General features: G+C 37.5%; 1 protein-coding gene across 3 annotated transcripts in view; it reads right to left on the reverse strand.

Annotated features, from left to right (window-relative positions):
* The window catches only part of nos1 (nitric oxide synthase 1 (neuronal)), a 46,494-nt gene extending 28,007 nt beyond the window's left edge, over positions 1–18,487 (reverse strand). The window contains exons 1-3 of one of the 3 annotated variants that reach the window (XM_056747006.1): positions 18,432–18,487; positions 10,199–10,908; positions 5,906–6,032 (exon numbers count right to left, since the gene is read on the reverse strand). In XM_056747006.1, coding sequence (XP_056602984.1) covers positions 5,906–6,032; positions 10,199–10,881 — 810 coding nt within the window. In that variant the 5' untranslated portion in view covers positions 10,882–10,908; positions 18,432–18,487. Of the gene's footprint in view, positions 1–5,905; positions 6,033–10,198; positions 10,909–12,819; positions 12,902–13,157; positions 13,291–18,431 lie in introns of those variants that run through there. The other 2 variants (XM_056747004.1, XM_056747003.1) reach the window with 2 other exon arrangements.
* Positions 18,488–18,711: the final 224 nt, after the last annotated feature.

Genomic DNA, 18,711 nt, shown 5'->3' on the forward strand with positions numbered 1-18,711 from the left:
GCTCACAGAGTTACGTCCATTCACATTTATAAACGTCAAAGAAACGGACAAATGTTATGTGTATGTAAAACGTAAGGATGCATGCAGAACCATCAAGAAAAGAAATCTTTTAACTTTATTTTATTTAGAGTTATCTGTCATTCTATACATCGACAGTAATGGGAAAAAAGTAATAGATGTTACATCACAGGTTCTTTAGAGCAGTGATTTTCAATCCTGAGCCTGGGGACCCACCACTCTAAAGATTTTGTATATCTCTTTTTAATTACACAGTTAGTTCAATTCATGGATGTCTCACTTAATGAGCTGATGATTTGAGTCAGGTGTGCGACCCAACACAGAGTATGTTTATTAACACATAAAACGGCTTTCTTTTATCGGGGAAAGCTTATAAACGGCGTGAGCAAAATCCACTCGGCAGAAGTTGTTTTTTGCCAATTACTCAAATTTTGCGCTGCATGTAGACGCCTTAACCGGTTTTCTCTCAGTTTGGTTTATGTGCAAATGTCTGACGGCGCAATAGTAAAACTCCCAAATGGAAGTAATTGTTAAATAACGCATAAAAGTCCACTCTCGAATCATGCAGTTGATGTGGAATCGTCAAAGTGATGAACTATTATTGCATGTGCAGGTACTGCAGACATTAGAAGCGATATAAAAACACAGCTTCTGACCGTTTTCCTGCTGCATTTTTAAACGCTAAACAGACTATCGCCGGTGATGTCACTACACGCGAGAAGCCCGGCAAGTCTCAAACTTCCATGTAAACGCGGTTTTATGCGTAGCCGGTTTATTACTATGCATGTAAACATGTGAAAACCGGTTTCTTTTTCAGCAGATTCTTTGTAGATATCCATTAAGTTTGTGAAAGAAAATCATTTTTACGCATTTACATGATTTACACATTATCAGCTTATTAAGCATAATCGGAGTAAGAGTGTGCATGTAAACCCACTCACTGTCCAAAAGAAAACTAAAATGTCTCTAAATGATGACAGAATTTTTATTTAAGAGAATTCTACCTTTATTCACAATCAAGTTGTTCAAAACCTGCATATGATACTTTTCTTCTGCTGAACACAAACAACAATTTGAAAAAGCCTTCTTTTTCATCAATGGATTTTAATGTTGTTTGGTTAACAACGTTCTTCAAAATATGTTTTGTGTTCTGCCAAAGAAAGAAAGTCAAACAGGTTTGGAATGACATGAGGGTGAATAAATTAAAGAATTTTCATTTTTGAGTCAATCATCCGGTCACGGGTGCTGGTAGACAAGAGCATCCAAACAACGGGTATTCCAAAACAGCTACTTTAATCTTAAACAAAAAAGGCAAACAGGGAACCACGAATACAACACTTGGTAACATTCACAATAGTAGCCAAGGACTACAATCAAGGGGAGAACTTGAATGCAACAGATAACGAGGGATTAACAGGTTCTGGGGATAAACTAATAATGAGACACAGGTGAAAACTAATGAACTAATAATGAAATTAACCAGGGGAGGAAAAAAACAAACAAAACATAAACAACTGTGACACATCCCTTCCAAATGAAACACAGAGATTCACTAACACTGTCTAGTCGTTTGTCTAAGAATTATGACATTATGAGTTTGGTTTTTAAATGTGCTTTAAATTTTAGTTTCATGCTCTCAGTAGCCAATAATTCACCTCAAACAAACCACGTTTAGCGTTCCAAGTGAACATATATTTACAGTATTTCTACAGTTTAACTATTTTTATCGTTGCAAAGCAACTGTGCAGAAAACACACTGTAGAAAAAACAATAGAGACAGAGACATAAGAAAAATCGAAACAGAAATAATTGACCTTACTCATGCTTTTCAAGGACCCAACCTGTCACCCAATCTGCCCACGCGAGAATCTACTGTAGCATCTACAAACTGAAATATAAATCTGCACCAAATACAGTTTGATAGGAGGCACAGCTTCTGATGTCGACCAAAAAAAGATCAGGCAAGTGTTAGAGCCTCTCTCTTGAAAGCAGATAAACTCACAAGTTATGCATAAATATATGCACACAAATCTAAATTATTTTTATTTAGAATTAATTTATTTTTAATTGTTTTTCGGAATTTACTAATTATAGGTATGTTCAGGTAAAATTATCATCATAGTTTCATTCTTTGAAATTTGGGAGAGATATTGTTAGTGGTTCAAAATACAAATATTGTTTATTTTAGCATTTATTTGCAGAAAATGAAAACTTCTCTGTATTCTGTCAGACCTCATATACTGCAAAGAAAACAAGTTCATATTCACTTTTAAGCAAGACAACAGCAAGTTTTTATGTGATAACCTAGATTTTCATCACAGTTTGCATGTGTCTTGTCATACTCTCAATCTTTCACATTGCTCTTGAATGTTTTCATGTCACTCCTGAGGTTAGATTTTGTTGAAATTTAACAAAAACTGAACTGATATGAACAGAATACATCTAGAAATGATGATTAAATGAATTTTTGCAGCTGTATTATTCATCATATTATTCTCCTACTGTCTGGTGACCTGAATAGACCTGTGACCCAAAGACCCACAAGTTGGGCACCTATGCTTTGGAGCATCTTAAAGTAGTTTATCTAGAGCAATTGAAACTAAATTACATTTGTGTAATCTAAAAGGCTCTCTCCACTAACATCAAGCTTTAGACTTTTCTAGAATATTACTAGAATATTTACTTTAAAGAGTAAGTAGCATATGATTTTTAAGGTCTCACTTTGGTTTATGGAGTGTCCAACACCAAGTTTATGTACATAGAAGGTGTAAAACACTATTATGTCATAATAATAGGTAATTATTCTTACCTTACTTCTTGACTGACTCTCAAATGATTCGTTCCGCGATTCATTCGTCTAATCCCCTGCTATCCGCTAGCCTAGTTTCATGGGATTGGTCAGAGGGTGTAGTCTGCTGTGATTGGTCAAATGCGTTTGTAACGAGCAAGGCGGGACTAGAGTGAGTGATGATAATGAGTGTCAGCTGGTCAACGGGTATCGCATCTCTTTGGAGGAGATCGGAAGCATAAAAGGACGAGCGACCAGAATGTACGGCAAGAGAGGACAAGACCTAGATTTTATATTATGTTTTATGTTTGTGTGGACGGCAGTCGACCGTGCGGGAGCTTCCGGCATTTTACATTCATTTGTGGTTTGTTTATTTTTTTATTAAAAGTTGTTGAACGTTCGCCAGTTCCCGCCTCCTCCTTCCCATTCCTTGAATTTGTTACAGCATTCATCATGTGTCGCAAATGGAACGCCTACCATCATTGCTGGATTACCGTTTACAGGTACTATAGTATATACAGTGTATAGATTGAGATGGCGTGGATTTCACCTTACCAGTTTGAGCCCGAGTCTGACGAAGAAACATCCGAAAACGATAGTAGATAATAGATCGACGATAATAGATTAAACACTTAAAATAGGCGAGTTCATAGATAGATAAACAAACTGTAATACACCAGTTTTAACGGTACATGTTAACGTTAGCGTTAAATGCATTAGCTAAACACAGACATAAGGTACACAAATATTTCTTGAAGTTCAGACAAAAATAAATAGTAACACTTACAGGTTGTGATTCGGTGGAGCTTACAGGTCCAAATAAGTTTGGTATTTCCCCCTCTTTCAAGGATAGTCTTTTAACATATCCTGCAGTGAACGTGCCAGGATCGTTGAAGCAATATCTGGTTAAATGATACGCTCACAGTAAAACCCTGGGGTGATACTCCTTTGCTGTCATTTGAAAATGAATTGAAACCATTGTTTCCACAGAAGTTTTTCCTTTGGTAGTTTAAATAAGACGCACTTAGTTTCACAACGTAGAACAGGTTTTAGACTGCACACGCATCACGAATGAGTGATATTGTTTTGGGGAGGAGAGAGTGAAGTTTTCGCGGCAGTCCCAGCAAAGTGACTTAGATAAGCAGTGGTTAGAGACATGTCTCGTTTGCAAGATTCAGAGTCGACTCCCTTTTTTACAAGTCAATAACTTTTATTTATTCACCTTAGGACTTACAACTTGGAAGAATGCTTAGTTTCAAACACGGCAACATAACACACTGCATGAAATGTAATTTTCATGATCGCATGCTACTTACAGTTGTGTTCAAAATTATTCAACCCCCACTGAAATTGATTGTTCTGGTCGGTTTGACATTGATTATGATCATTCAGTCATCCTGCTTACAATTAAATCAAAGAGGCACGTGTAGGTTAGACAAATATAACATAACATTTATAATGAAATAACCACAAATGTCTTTTCTGAGCTCACATCATTATCAGTTTTATTCAACCCCCAAGTGACATTCAATCTTAGTACTTAGTACAACATCCTTTTACAGTTATAACAGCTTTTAAACGTGAAGCATAGCTTGACACAAGTGTCTTGCAGCGATCTACGGGTATCTTCGCCCATTCATCGTGGGCAAAAGCCTCCAGTTCAGTCACATTCTTAGGCTTGCGCACTGCAACTGCTTTCTTTAAGTCCCACCAGAGGTTCTCAATCGGATTTAAGTCTGGTGACTGCGATGGCCACTTCAAAATGTTCCAGCCTTTAATCTGCAACCATGCTCTAGTGGACTTGGAGGTATGCTTGGGATCATTGTCCTGTTGAAAGGTCCAACGTCTTCCAAGCCTCAGGTTTGTGACGGACTGCATCACATTGTCATCCAATATCTCCTGGTACTGAAGAGAATTCATGGTACCTTGCACACGCTGAATCTTCCCAGTACCTGCAGAAGCAAAACAGCCCCAAAGCATGATTGACCCCCCCGCCATGCTTCACAGTAGGCAAGGTGTTCTTTTCTTCATAGGCCTTGTTCTTCCTCCTCCAAACATAGCGTTGATCCATGGGCCCAAACAGTTCTAATTTTGTTTCATCAGTCCACAGAACACTATCCCAAAACTTATGTGGTTTGTCCACATGATTTTTGGCATACTGCAGTCGACTCTTCTTATTCTTTGGGGACAGCAAGGGGGTGCGCCTGGGAGTTCTGGCATGGAGGCCTTCATTACGCAGGGTGCGCCGTATTGTCTGAGCAGAAACTTCAGTACCCACATCTGACAAATCTTTTCTCAGTTCCTCGGCAGTCAGACGGGGACTTTTCTCCACTCTACGCTTCAGGTAGCGCACAGCAGTCGAAGTCAGCATCTTCTTTCTGCCATGACCAGGTAGCGTTTCAACAGTGCCCTTTGCCTTGAATTTGCAAATGATTCTTCCTATGGTGTCTCTTGGTATGTTTAACATCTTTGCAATCTTCTTATAGCCATTGCCCTTCCTGTGAAGAGTAATCACCTGTTCTCTTGTCTTCCTGGACCATTCTCTTGACCTCACCATGTTTGTAACCACACCAGTAAATGTCTAGAAGGAGCTGAGTATCACAGTCATTTTAAAGCTGCATAATTGGTGCTTATTAGGCTTTATTGCTGCTCCCTGATATCCACAGGTGTTTTCAAAACCTGATTGAAAACACTTCATTGAACCTCTGTTCTTCAGAGTGGTAGTCTTTAAGGGGTTGAATAATTATGTCAATGAAGAATTCACAAAAGAAACATTTACCACTGTATTACAAAACTAATTGATGTCATTTTAGTTGCATATGGTTCTTTAAGAAGTCCTTGTACGATTTCATTCTGAATACAATTACAAATGTACACTAAATTCCCTAAAACCATTTACAGCATTGGGGGTTGAATAATTTTGAACACAACTGTACTCTTTAAAGCGTAGGACACAGCCTTGGCAGGTAAGGCACAATTTACATTAAGTGTAGTAAGTGCAATATTTCTGAACTCACACTTTTAAAACTGGGAAACAAGTAATGATAGACTACTGAATGAACTCAAAGCCACGTGTGATGGCATTTAGACCATGCTTACCTTGTCTCTCTCAGAGTAAGGGTTGTTAAGCACTGTAGGCATGTTGTCCTTTCTCCAGAGGTCATCAAACACTCTGTCATTATCCAACGCCAGCTGGGCATTCTGTCCGTTTCCCAAATCAAGGTCTCTGAAAGTCACAAACACTTTTGCTTATCAGCCAAAAGAAAAAAAATGCATGAACACCCACCCCAAACACATTCCTTTTTATGTGAAGCAAGCTAACCATGGAATGATATCTTTCCTCTTTTTACAATATAGAAAAATTATTTTATTTGATAAAATTATACAGCATAACTTATATTAAATGTGGAATACTTTCTTACTGTAAAAGACTCGTTATCAAAGTCAGGGGAAATGTTAACAAAACTTTTTTGGTCATTTTAATTTCCTTCATTTCTATATAATAATGGCAACAAGGAAAGAAAAAAAGTTTCAATAATGTAGCTCTAAAATTGTTCAGATATTCCTTAAATGTAAACCATATGTCAGATGTATAGATGCAATTAAAAATGTTATGTAAACACCTTTTTCTAGCGGACATTGGAATGAATGATGGGATTGATAGTAACACACATAGCACAAATGTCAGAAGAGGGAGAAAAGCGTTATGAGCTAAACACAGACATCAGTTAAGAAGCACAAGGTCTGGAGATAATCAGTTTTGTGTAATCAGGTTTAGACAGACTGGATGTTTCTTAGGTTTTTACAATCCTGTTAGGTCAACTGAAGAAGTCAGTGACTCTCATGCACTTAAACACCCTTTAGCGGCCAAATAAATAAGATAAGTACTGCTTTGTATTTATTAGAACAATCCTGGTGCACTTGTAAGTAAGTGGCTGTGTGACTTCTCTGGGTCATTATAACAAAGAATTTAGGTTAATCTGACCGTGAGAAATCTCGGGTGTTTTTGATCTCAAAATTACATTATTATGCATGTCTATCTTTATCTGTACTATATTTAATGTTGCTAGAAGCTTCTCAAACTGCCTGTTAGTACTTCCGGATCACTAAAGCGTGATATGAACATTCAACGCAAGAGTAATCTCAGAGCCTGAACTGAATAAATACACACTGAAGTAAGACGCAAAAACACACACCAAGAATTTGCATTTCAGGATATACATGTCATTCTTTAAAAAAATTATAATATCTCGATATAAGCCGGGCTTTTCAGAAATCAAAGTTCTAATTAATTAATGTGAGAGACCAAGGCTAGGTTTAATGTTGAAAGCAAGCGGGGGCAAGTTGTCACACAAGTGCTGGTCTACATCAACTGCGCTTCTATTTCTAATTTCTTTTTCTTTTGCTCTTATTCTCTTTGTATATACACTCACATTTTAATCAATTTTATTGTGGTTTTATTGTTTCTTAAAATCTAAAGTATTTGTGATCTTAAATCATTTGCATTTTAAAGATATGTCATATATCATCTCACTTGCACACCAGGAACATTACACTGAATGCTCATTTGCACTAATGGACTACTTTCATAACTGCATTAACTCATCTACTGCACTGTAACTTTCATAACTGCATTAACTCATCTACTTCACTGTAACCTTAATAACTGCATTAACTCATCTACTGCACTGTAACTTTAATAACTGCACTAACTCACCTACTGCACTGTAACTCATCTATTGCATTATTGCATCTATCGCATAACTAACTGCATCTACTCATCTATTGCACTATAACTTCAATAACTGCATTAACTCATCTACTGCACTGTGACTGTATATCTGCATCTACTCATGTATTGCACCGTACCTTTAATAACCACATTAACTCATCTACTGCACTGTAACTTTAATAACTGCATTAACTCATCTACTGCACTGTAACTGTATATCTGCATCTACTCATGTATTGCACCGTACCTTTAATAACCACATTAACTCATCTACTGCACTGTAACTTTAATAGCTAATGTCTGTAACTAATGCACACTCAAGTCACTTGCACTATTGTATAGTCTATATTGTTATCTGTTCATAACCTCCTGTACATTAATGTTCACAGTATATAGCCTTCTGTATATATTGTTCATAGTACATACCGATTGTCATATTTTCATAGTACATGCCCAACGTAAATTATTTCCCTAATATTGTATTCTGTATTTATTCACACTGTATATCTGCACTTGCTAATTGCACTTCTGGTTAGACCTAAACTACATTTCGTTACACTGTACCTGTATATGTGTAATGACAATAAAGTTGAATCTAATCTAATCTAATCTAATATTTCTCTCTGTCAATAATTTTATGTAAAGCACTTTGAATTGCCCTTGTGTATGAAATGTGCTATATAAATAAACTTGCCATGCCTTGCCTTGTCTTAGTGCTTTAACAGAAACTGGTTATAAAATAAACGTATCATTCGAAATATTATCCAGAGTAAAAGAAGTGTGACAACAAGCCCCAGCCTTCCCCTACATGTTGCAAAAAAAATTATTATAATTTTTTTTAACATCAATTTGCATTAAATGGAGGATAATTACTCGTATTTTAATCGCCTCCCACAATTAATTCTGCATAATCGTCACGGTATTAAAATGCTAACAGCAAACAAAAAAACATCACCATGACTGTTTTATAAATGGACGTTGTACTACCGTAACCCAATGTGTCTAAATACACAGTTTTTCAGGAATTGGAAAAAACATTGTACTTTTAAAATTGACAGGCACATTAATACTGTTTATTGGTTAGATACAGTATTTGCAAAAACCGAGTGACAAACATAAAGGATGACTAATAATATGATTTATGGTAGGCTAAAATAGAAAATTACCAAATATGGAGATACAAGGTTTCAGAAGCAGCAGCAGCAATATACTAATACATAACATGTATTCATTTGATGTAACGTGTAATACAAATGCTGAAATTAAGTATAAAGTGACAGGATAATCGAATAATAGTCATTTTACCCATTATCATGCAGCACTAAACGCAGGCATACATTTGCAAAAAGATAAATTCTGTAAACTGAATGTCTTTTGGTTTGTGTGGTTTACAATTGTAATTACAGATGTAATTTCCTGTTGTCTTCCTCAGTCACACACCACCACAAAGGGCAGGTTAAAAAAGCAGGTCAGTGGCCTCTTACTGATGTTTCCTCAAAAACGTTAACAAAAACCATGTTCAGCTTCAAACGGTGTGGATTTGTGGTAATGCAAGTGCTTTACTGATTTCTGAAGCAATGACTCACTCCCCGGGGAAGAGGATGAATGCGTTGTGAAACTTTTCGCCTGCGATTAGTTTGGGTGCCTGGGATTATTTTGAGTTAAATACCCAAATCAGATTCCTATCTGCAGAGCACACTGTATGATTAAACTAAGTGATCTCACAACAGACACCAGAGGATAAAATCATAAATGGAAAATGACTACTGTACCTCGTGGCTTTATTTTACGTAAATTCATGCATTTCACATTATATCCAGACAGACATACAGTGCACTGAAGGTGAACAGTTATCAGTTTTTGGCCTGGGAATTGAACCCATTACCATGTTGCTTGCAACTACAGCAACACCTGTTTCTTAATTATTTCCAAAATGTCAATCTGACTTAAAAACTATTCATATAAAATAGGTAATAGAAATGAAATTAAAGTAGCTGTAAACATAGTCTAAAGTTTGGAATTTGTTGAGCAAAATACACTGCAAATTGAATTTCTATTTCTATTTTTTTCTTGTTTTACAGTACAAATATTTTCAATCAAAACACATTTACATCAGAATGAAAGTGACCTAAGCTATAAGTCTTGCTGTCTTAAGCGAGTTTAGGCTTGACAAAATATTTGACAATGGGGTGCAAAAGAGAAACTTGCACTATATAAAAAGGTAAATATGAATCAAAGTTTATTTTTGGCAGATTAGTTTGTGTTCTATGCAATAACTCAATTGTTTTGGCTTTTATCTTTTAGAATAAACAAGACTTCATATCTTGGCCATTGAAATGCTGATATCACTTTGTCATTGGGTTGCTTGAATAAAATGTAAATACAGAATTCATAGATATTTGAAATAAAATGAAAAAATGTGTTGTACTGAAAAATACAAAAATGTTAAGAAAGATTTTTTCAGTGTATTGTCTTCAATGTATCTACAGACTGTTGCCCACAGAACATCACACAATGTGTCTAGACTTTGTCTTAAGAATTGATGTCTAATAAAGTGCTTACATTAAACCAGCCAATCAGATTACAGATTTTAGTGTGTAATATACATCAGTGGTCAGTGAATGGACTGTGGGCCATGGTGTGTATCTATCGTCACTCACCTCTCCACCTGCACCTCAGCATCCTTCCTCTCTACGACTCTCTGACCGTCTCCATTGATGTCTTTTTTGCTGTTCTTGATGAGTTTCAGCACTGGCTCGATCTCCTTCAGCAGGTCGTTGTTGTCTTCCAGCCCGTTGAGGAGAAGGGTGGAATGGCCTCCCTCTTTGAGCAGAGAGTCCTGGGCCAGCAGTGGAATGAGCGGTTTGCTCTCTTTTTTGGTGTCTGATGAAAGGTTCTCGATAACCCTGAGCTCTTTGGTCATGTCGGGCGAGCATCGTTCGCAGGGCCTGCACGGAGGGGGGTTGATTGGCCTGGTGACGCGAACCGTCCTGGGTTTCCCGTCTGTGCTAAGCGTGGTCTCCAGGTGAGTGGTAAAGCCCTCCGGTCCTCGGAGTATCAGCACGGCGTGAGTTTCTGGCGACACATTCTTCAGGGTTTCCAGCGCCAGCTCGTAGCTCATGTCCACCAAAGGCTTGTTGTTGACGGCCAGGATGATGTCACCGACTTGGACCAGCCCGCATTCCTCGGCGGCTCCGCCCCGAATGAGGTCAGAGATTATTATGGGCGGTTTGCACACCCGCTGTTTGACCAGGAAGCCCAGCCCACCTATCTTTCTTTTGAAGAGGCGAACAGAGATGATGTTGGGCTGCAGCTGACACACGCTGGGCTCAGATTCCTGCATTGTGGCGTACTGTGCGTCAGCGCTGATCTGTAATGGAGTTGAATGTGACAAAGAAAAGTGTCTATCAAAGGCAGGCAGAGACATGCAGTCTACATCTCGAAGCAAAGACAATTCAATGCAGGTAAAAGAAATCCTCGTTCTGAATCCAATAATGCCATTCTTTGACATTTAAGGAAAAATCCAGACAACAATTATGAACAAGAACCAGGCTGACATAAAACCCAGCAAGCAGCGATTATTGGCAAGAAGACATTCGGCTTGACTTCATCACAATATTGTTTTTCAATAATTTCAATGATTCTGTGGTGACTCATATCACCGTGTACTAGCTGTAGACTTCAATTCATTCATTCCTCTCCGTTGACAGCCCAATAACATTTCCTCTGTGTGCATCTCTCTCGCTTAATCTTAACGAAATGTTCATCTAAAGCTACACTTGTAATTTACAACCCCCTGCATCTGGCCTTTCTTGGCAGCACAAAACGCATATGGCCTCGTGTGAACAATAATTGTCCAATTCCGTCAAAGAGCGACATTACTTATTCAGTTCTGGGGTCCTGGAGAGAAACATTACAACTACCGGGGCCTTTACATAACGAAATACAACAAAGGGCACAAGCAAAACTCGCAATTGCAAAGCATGTTGTAAGAGTGGACCTGGAAACTTTGTGTGAAGTCTAATCAATCATTAAATTTCAAGAACGGAGCAAATCTATTTATGCTTAAATATCTAACAACAAAATTATATTTCTCTTCGAGAAAATTATGCATGCATTGTGCATGATGAATATATAAACTCTCAGGGAAGACATGAGTTGATATTTTGTTGTTTAATGCAACAGGACTAAGTTGCAGCAGCTATTTATTAACTATTTAGGGTAAGATCTCGTAAAATGCTGTACCGTTTCTTTTTGTACAGTTTATATAATCTTTAGACTAATTACATATATGCAACATATGAAGAGTTAAGTTCCAACATGAGAGAACTCCGTTTTTAAAATTGTTCTAAAATCATATTTTGTTATTATGTCATCATGTTTTTATTGCGTGTTATTTTACAAGTAAGCTGTATTTTTTATGTATTATGGCTTAAATCAAAACAAACCAACTGCAGTTTGATTGTTATTAATTGGAATGCACAATAAAAAAAACATGATTTCTTGATTTTTTTTTTAAATGGAGCAATCTCACTTTGGAACCAAACTCTTCATATATTCAACTTGCAAACCAAAGTTTCACGAGTTCGCCTCGCAGATAATAAGTACGGATAATACCCTATGCGTAGCCTATTTGGCGTGCTGTCCCGTGCAGAGGGTAACAACCAGCTGATGGTGAGGAGTTGGGGTGGAAAATGTAGATAGAATGAGGGAAAGGCGTCTCTATATGTAGGGGTCTCTCGAGCTAAAAGGATGATTGGTGAGATTGGTCATGGAAAGCAAGTGTAACGGGATAATTATCTCATTGGTCATATCAAGCCAGCCGGGTAAACTGACTGCACGTGCTCCTCCCGAACTTTGTTAATGAAACATAATTGAATAACAACGCCAATAAATCCAAACAGTTAAGAAGTAATGATGCCTCTTAAGAAGCACTGATAACATTCTAAACCATCACACCACATATTCTATACCAATACACAACAAAACGAGGGTTTCCAGCTCCAGTTGCTTTGCACGTCATGCAATCATAAATAAAAAAGACGACAAAATTCATTATAAGAATGCGAAGAACAGATAAGTCTCATGTGCAGACGAAACAGCAACTGTGGTTTAACTTTAACACAATCCCGTAGAAAAAAAACTTCTATGTATTTAAAAATAAGCAAAATCTAAAATCTCTAAATCCATACATTCACGTCTAACACGTAATTTGATCTTTTGGACATTTCGCGTTGTTTTTAATAATACAAGAAAGTGCCACAGCCATTCGTAAAACTACCTTAAAACTGCTTTTCCTACCACAATATACAGATTGGCACTTCTCTAAATCAACCGACATCTGCGTTGACACGTGCATTAAATGTTTTCTAAATATATGATTTGTCGATGAAAAACGTGCACTTTCTATCCAGGTAATCACAAGCTACAGTCATGCGACGCGCAACAGCATCCATGCATTATCCTCAGTGAGCATCATAACACACCAGTTGCTCCCGAGATGAAGACAGGCACGCGTTATACATTCTTGCCATCATTAACTCCAGAAGCCCATTTCATAAATGTGTGCATTTCACAGAAATGTGCAGTCAATAAATAAAATGCACTTTTGCAACTTACCTTTCCACTTTCGAAAGCTATAAAATCAGCTGTTATCCCTTTGGCAATACTCCGAAGGCAGAGTCAGAGTTTTCTCGTGAAGTCCCACTCAGAAGGTGCGTGGCATGTCCGCGCGAGTCGCTGTATAAACGCGCGGCGCTTGAGAGAATGCTCTGCGCTCCGGTGCGCGAGCATTTATTCCGCGCGCCCTCGCGACGCACTGCCTCCCTCGGTGGGTGGGTTTTACAAACACTGTGAAGGGTGTCTGTAAGAGTGAATAATATTTGAAGAAAAATATTTGCGCATCTTCTGTACGTGCGTCTGTGCGCTAGCATGCATCAGTCGCCTTTTATGAAAATGATGCATGGTTTAACTAGTTATCGACGTTTTATGGTTTTATTTGTAACAAAACTGCAGTAAAGACAGTTTTTCTATGGTCTAACCAAAAAAACCTAGTTTAACAACAGTATTTGTGGTTAAACTATGGCAATACAAATGGCACCCTATCTGCCAAATAAACATGGTTACTTCACTTTAACCAAAACAAAACCAAGGTTAGTTTTCCTAAAGCCAGAGTACATGCAAGGCAGGACAGTCCCACTGTTTAAGAAAAAACGTGATAATAATGCAAGAGTACTTAAAAAAAGGAACTAAAACATCAATCAAGTTGTTAATATTGATTTAATATTAAATCTCTCTTTTCGGCCAGCAAGAATATTAACTTGATCAAAAGTGTGGATTTGTTGTCTCAGATAAAAAAGGGTTTGGCATACACTACTATTGCTACATTAAAAATATTATTTACAGGTATTATTTAAGATTAGAAAGCATCCGTCTGGTGAACCTTGTGACATTAAAAGTTCCAGCAAGCAAAATATAAAAGGTTCCACCAAATTCTGTATTGATTTTTTTAGAAACTGTTGTTGAAAACTTTTGCTTCAAAAACATTTCTAATAACAACCACACAAACAACTTGCTGTTTTTTATCAAACAATATTTCTGCTTTTACTGGGCATGATTATCATTCCGGATTAAAGCTACATGAGGGAGAGTAAACGATGACCAAATTGTAATATCTGGCTTGAACGGGCCCTTCAAGCTTGAAAGCTTGGTAAATTCCCCTTAAAGACGTTAATATGCAATATAAACACAAGGACTAAAATATGGGAACGGCACGAGACTATCAATCTGTGACGTGAACAAATGCGAACACACACACACAGTTCGTCCACCATGGTCGAGCCATTATTTCAGTCACTTCCGACTTGAGTGCCATCTGCCCCCCTAATGAAACCATGCATTGTGACACATCTCACTATCTCTCTCTGAAACACACACTCACCCTCCATCAGCAACAAAGCCCTTAAACGCATGTCTCTCATTGAAAGTTGCCAAAACTCAAGATGTTAGCGAAAATTACAAATGTTTCTATTTATGCATTTCTTTTTATAGCCATCTTTTCAATTTGCGGGGGATTGTGGGTAGTGTTACATTGCAACACATTGCCATGTTTCCTGTTTGCATAAAGCTGAAATACATAAATTTAGAAGTAGAACATGCACACATCATAAATTCCCATGAAATGCAATTTCGTCTCAATTTGTGTCATATTTAAGCTATTGTGATCACTGGGTACTCACACAAACTGATATTTTAATTGGTCAGGTATGACAAAAACACTTAATTCTGTATGCATTTTTCCCCTGGTTGCCATGGAAACTTTTTCCACTGTTGCTGATGTCGGTCTTTTCCATTCAGAGCCAATCTTCAGGCCAGCAGTTTTTGCTCTTGTGAGCAAGAAAATCTGAAAAAAGTTGGTCAATATCGCAATATTTCATTAGACATCCAGTGCAGTATCGAAAACAATTTCATTCTTTTCAATGTCCAAGTACACAAATAATTTCTAGCAATCTGACTGAAGGGATGTTGAAAGGTTTCTGAATGTGTATTCCATCATTTCACGAGGCAAATTTATGCTGTCGTCTGACGTGGTACCCAACATATTATTGGCAAATCTGAATGACGTCAGCTAGACTTGCGAGAGGTCAGCTGGAATTCAGGTGGATAACAGTAGGTTTCAGATAGGTGTGACAGATGTTACTTGTAATAATAGTCTGGATGGCATGTGAGGCATGAGAGTGAGTTTTTGTGCAGGACATGGACCGTTCAAGTCAGAAAATATTACAATTTTTGACCTGATCGCATAGTTTGTGGAAAGAGATTCTTATGCATCGGTTCACTGGAGGGCAACAGTAGCCGTGTATATGCATCACAGTTTATCTGCTCTTGGATGAAATCTTTAACAAAATTTATGGACCACAATGTCATGACTCTTATGCAATAATTTAGTTCTGAAGCATTTCATCTTTATATCATAATATATTTTTTATACACCACACCTGACCAGAGATGCATCATGGGTCTTTGAAAGTAATGATTATTTTCCAAACAGAGAAATACCCACGTCCCCCCCAAAAATAAAGAAAATGTTTTCCAGTAATGATTTACACTGATGTTAACCACCAACATGAATGAATAAGAGATGTCCTTGTACAGTATATTCGCTTTTATTCCTCAACACACAGCGGTGGTCTGGTAGAATTATTAACATTTCCTGAAAAAGCATGTACTTAAGGGCATAAAGTTTATAATAATAGTACATAATTACATTAGAATAAAAGGACCACAAATCTACAAAGCAGCTACGGTGTTCTTGCATTGAGTCTGTAAAAGGTTGGATAAATCATAGACAAACCTAAAAGTAGGTGTAAATTAGCCCATATTTTACCCAGCCACAGGTTAAAACAACCCATCTTATTTTTAAAGAGTGTGAGTTACTGTACTGATATGATGTACATGATATACATACTGTACTGATAAAATGCATGCGTTAAATGCACTGCAAAGTGCTTTGGGGAAAGTGTCTACCAATAATGCACATAAGCTACTGTAACGAGGTTCATTAAAAGGAAGGAAGGAGGCGGGAACCGGCAGACATTTAAATAAAGTTTTAATAAAATAAACAAACAAAAACACGGAAGTAAAATGACGGCAGCCTCCTCACGGTGGACCGCCGGCCACAAGAACATTAATACAAACGTAAAACATGTCCGGGCCCGGTCCTCTCTCGTCAACAGTCCGGTCGCTCGTTCTCTTATGCTACCAATCTCCCCAGTGAGATGCGGGACCGGTGTGCCCACAGCTGATTCAAACAATCAATCACGCCACCGGCCACGCCTCACGGCTCTCGTCCATCTTCCTGACCATCAGCCATACCTTAATTTAAACCTGCACCACATTGCTTTTAGGGCAACCCGTCATTTAGAAACTGAGAAACACCCCAAGCAGTCGGCCTGAAACAAGTGACATCTCAGGAATGCATTAACTCATATCTATAGTGACCATCAGGGTAGCATGCAGGACTTTAGAATATGATCTGAAACCTGATCACAACCTCAATCACCACAACACCATCAGTAAAAATATGAACATGCGCGAGTCCAGTTTAGACACACATCTTTGTCATTTCTATTGTGGAGAGCCAAATAATCACAAATCAACAGAACACAATAGATGGGCTAATTCTTCTAACTAACACTGCAGATAATGCTAAGTGGGTAAGTGCTAAAGAATACTTATGCTAAGTCAAAGAATACTTATGCAGGTCTTCGGTTTGTATGATGCCTACCATGACCAGCAATGGTTTTCTGAAGTATTTGAACTAAATCACAAAACCATTCAGAGCATTCTACATATTTTGAGCAATTTGGGAAAAGAACAGACTCAAAAAGAGATTCCTACACAAACTGGATTCAATACGGATGATCTTAAAAAAACTAAATGAAAGAGATTGAAATAAATTCAGAGATCTAAGTAAGATTTAGTTAAATATCTCTGGTAGTGTGCCATTAGTTGTAAAAGTTACCGAAAGGTCAAATGACCCCGAACCGTCATCACAGTATCCTTGAACAAAACATTCATCATCATAGATATTCAGGGTGATGGTCCGTGTGAACTGTCTGCAAGTAAGATAAAAGCAAAATTTTTTACTCTCAAAACAATGTCTAAATGTTCAAAATTGTGACAATTACAGGTCAGCAGAGATGTATGGTTGAACCATTACAAGTAGAAGAACGTCTTAAGTGATTTTGCTCAAGGCTTTGTTGAGTAACGATGCAACATATACACTTAAAAATTTGGCAGACGCTTTTATCCAAAGGCGACTTACATTGCTATACCCTATACATTTATACATAGGTATGTGCAATCCCCTGTGATCGAACCATGCGTTGTTAACGCAATGCTCTTACCACTGAGCTACAGTGGCCCATGGTAAACAAATTGCATCTGGTTAATACAAAATACATCTGGATTCTGGTTTCTCTCCGTGAAGGATTAATACACACACATTAAATTACTTTCAAACAAACTACTTTGGAGCAACACATATTAAATTGAATTGTTTTAAACAAAAAATAAGGGATGGCTTCGTTAAAATATGAAGCTTGATTTGTTATCAGCACTCCTGTTTTATCAATATGCAGAGAGCCAGAGCTCTTCATCATCAGTTCAGTATGACATGTGGCCTTTCGGTTTGAAGGGTCTCGTGCTTCAACCCCCACTGCACATACAGATAATGGACGCAACTGTCATCTATCCCAGCTCAAAAGGGCAACCCTACCATTTGCTGTAATACATGTTACGGAAAAGAAATGATGCTAGTCTTGGACTTTAAAAATAGGGGTTGTTCAGATAAACTGGACACATCGAACATGTCAGATTAATGCTAAATTTATGAGACATTCAATGGACCGATTCTTCTGGTGGCAAAGCCTGTTTACCAGAAAAAGAGAACTGCTTGTAATGTCAGAAAACCGAACATCCTAAACATTTATGTAAAATACACATTACAGTTCCCGTGTTTAGGGTCACTTGAGAATTTAACTTCTTATCTGAGGTGAATGCTTTAATATATCAAATTAGTCAAAAGTATAAATGTGCAAATGTACTGTTTTTTTGTTACAAAACATAATCTTCTGTGTTGTTTTTTAATGACATCCCAAAATAGATGAAAACTTCAATACTAACTAGGAAGTATCTCAGGGTGAGACCTCTAACTGCTTAATGGCAATAAAACTCGTTTCTGCTAACTCTAGGCAAAGAGAGTGACACATTAAGGAAATGCTCATTCGTTTAATACGGTTAGAATACAGATAGGACTGCATTACATATAATTAATTATAATCATAATTAATAACTATGATTTAAAGCTGAAAAAATATTTGAAACAGTTACCTCATAAGCGCTCGCAACAACATATTGCAACACTCCTGACGATCCGTTTCCGGTTATCGCGTGCTCTTCTGCCACTGAAATGTTTGTCGTTTACGATGATTCAAGGAACATAGCGAGTAATGAACAGCTTTGTTGTAATTTTGTACCATAACAGACTTTTTTACAGTATAATCGTAATGATAAATTCTTCTGGGGAAGTTCATGTACACGTTTTTAAATCCTAATAACTATGGATGGATACCGAGAACCGTTACTTTTTTGGACCGGTAAATTACATAAT

This window comes from Triplophysa dalaica, chromosome 4 (assembly GCF_015846415.1).
Source record: "Triplophysa dalaica isolate WHDGS20190420 chromosome 4, ASM1584641v1, whole genome shotgun sequence".
NCBI lineage: Eukaryota > Metazoa > Chordata > Actinopteri > Cypriniformes > Nemacheilidae > Triplophysa > Triplophysa dalaica.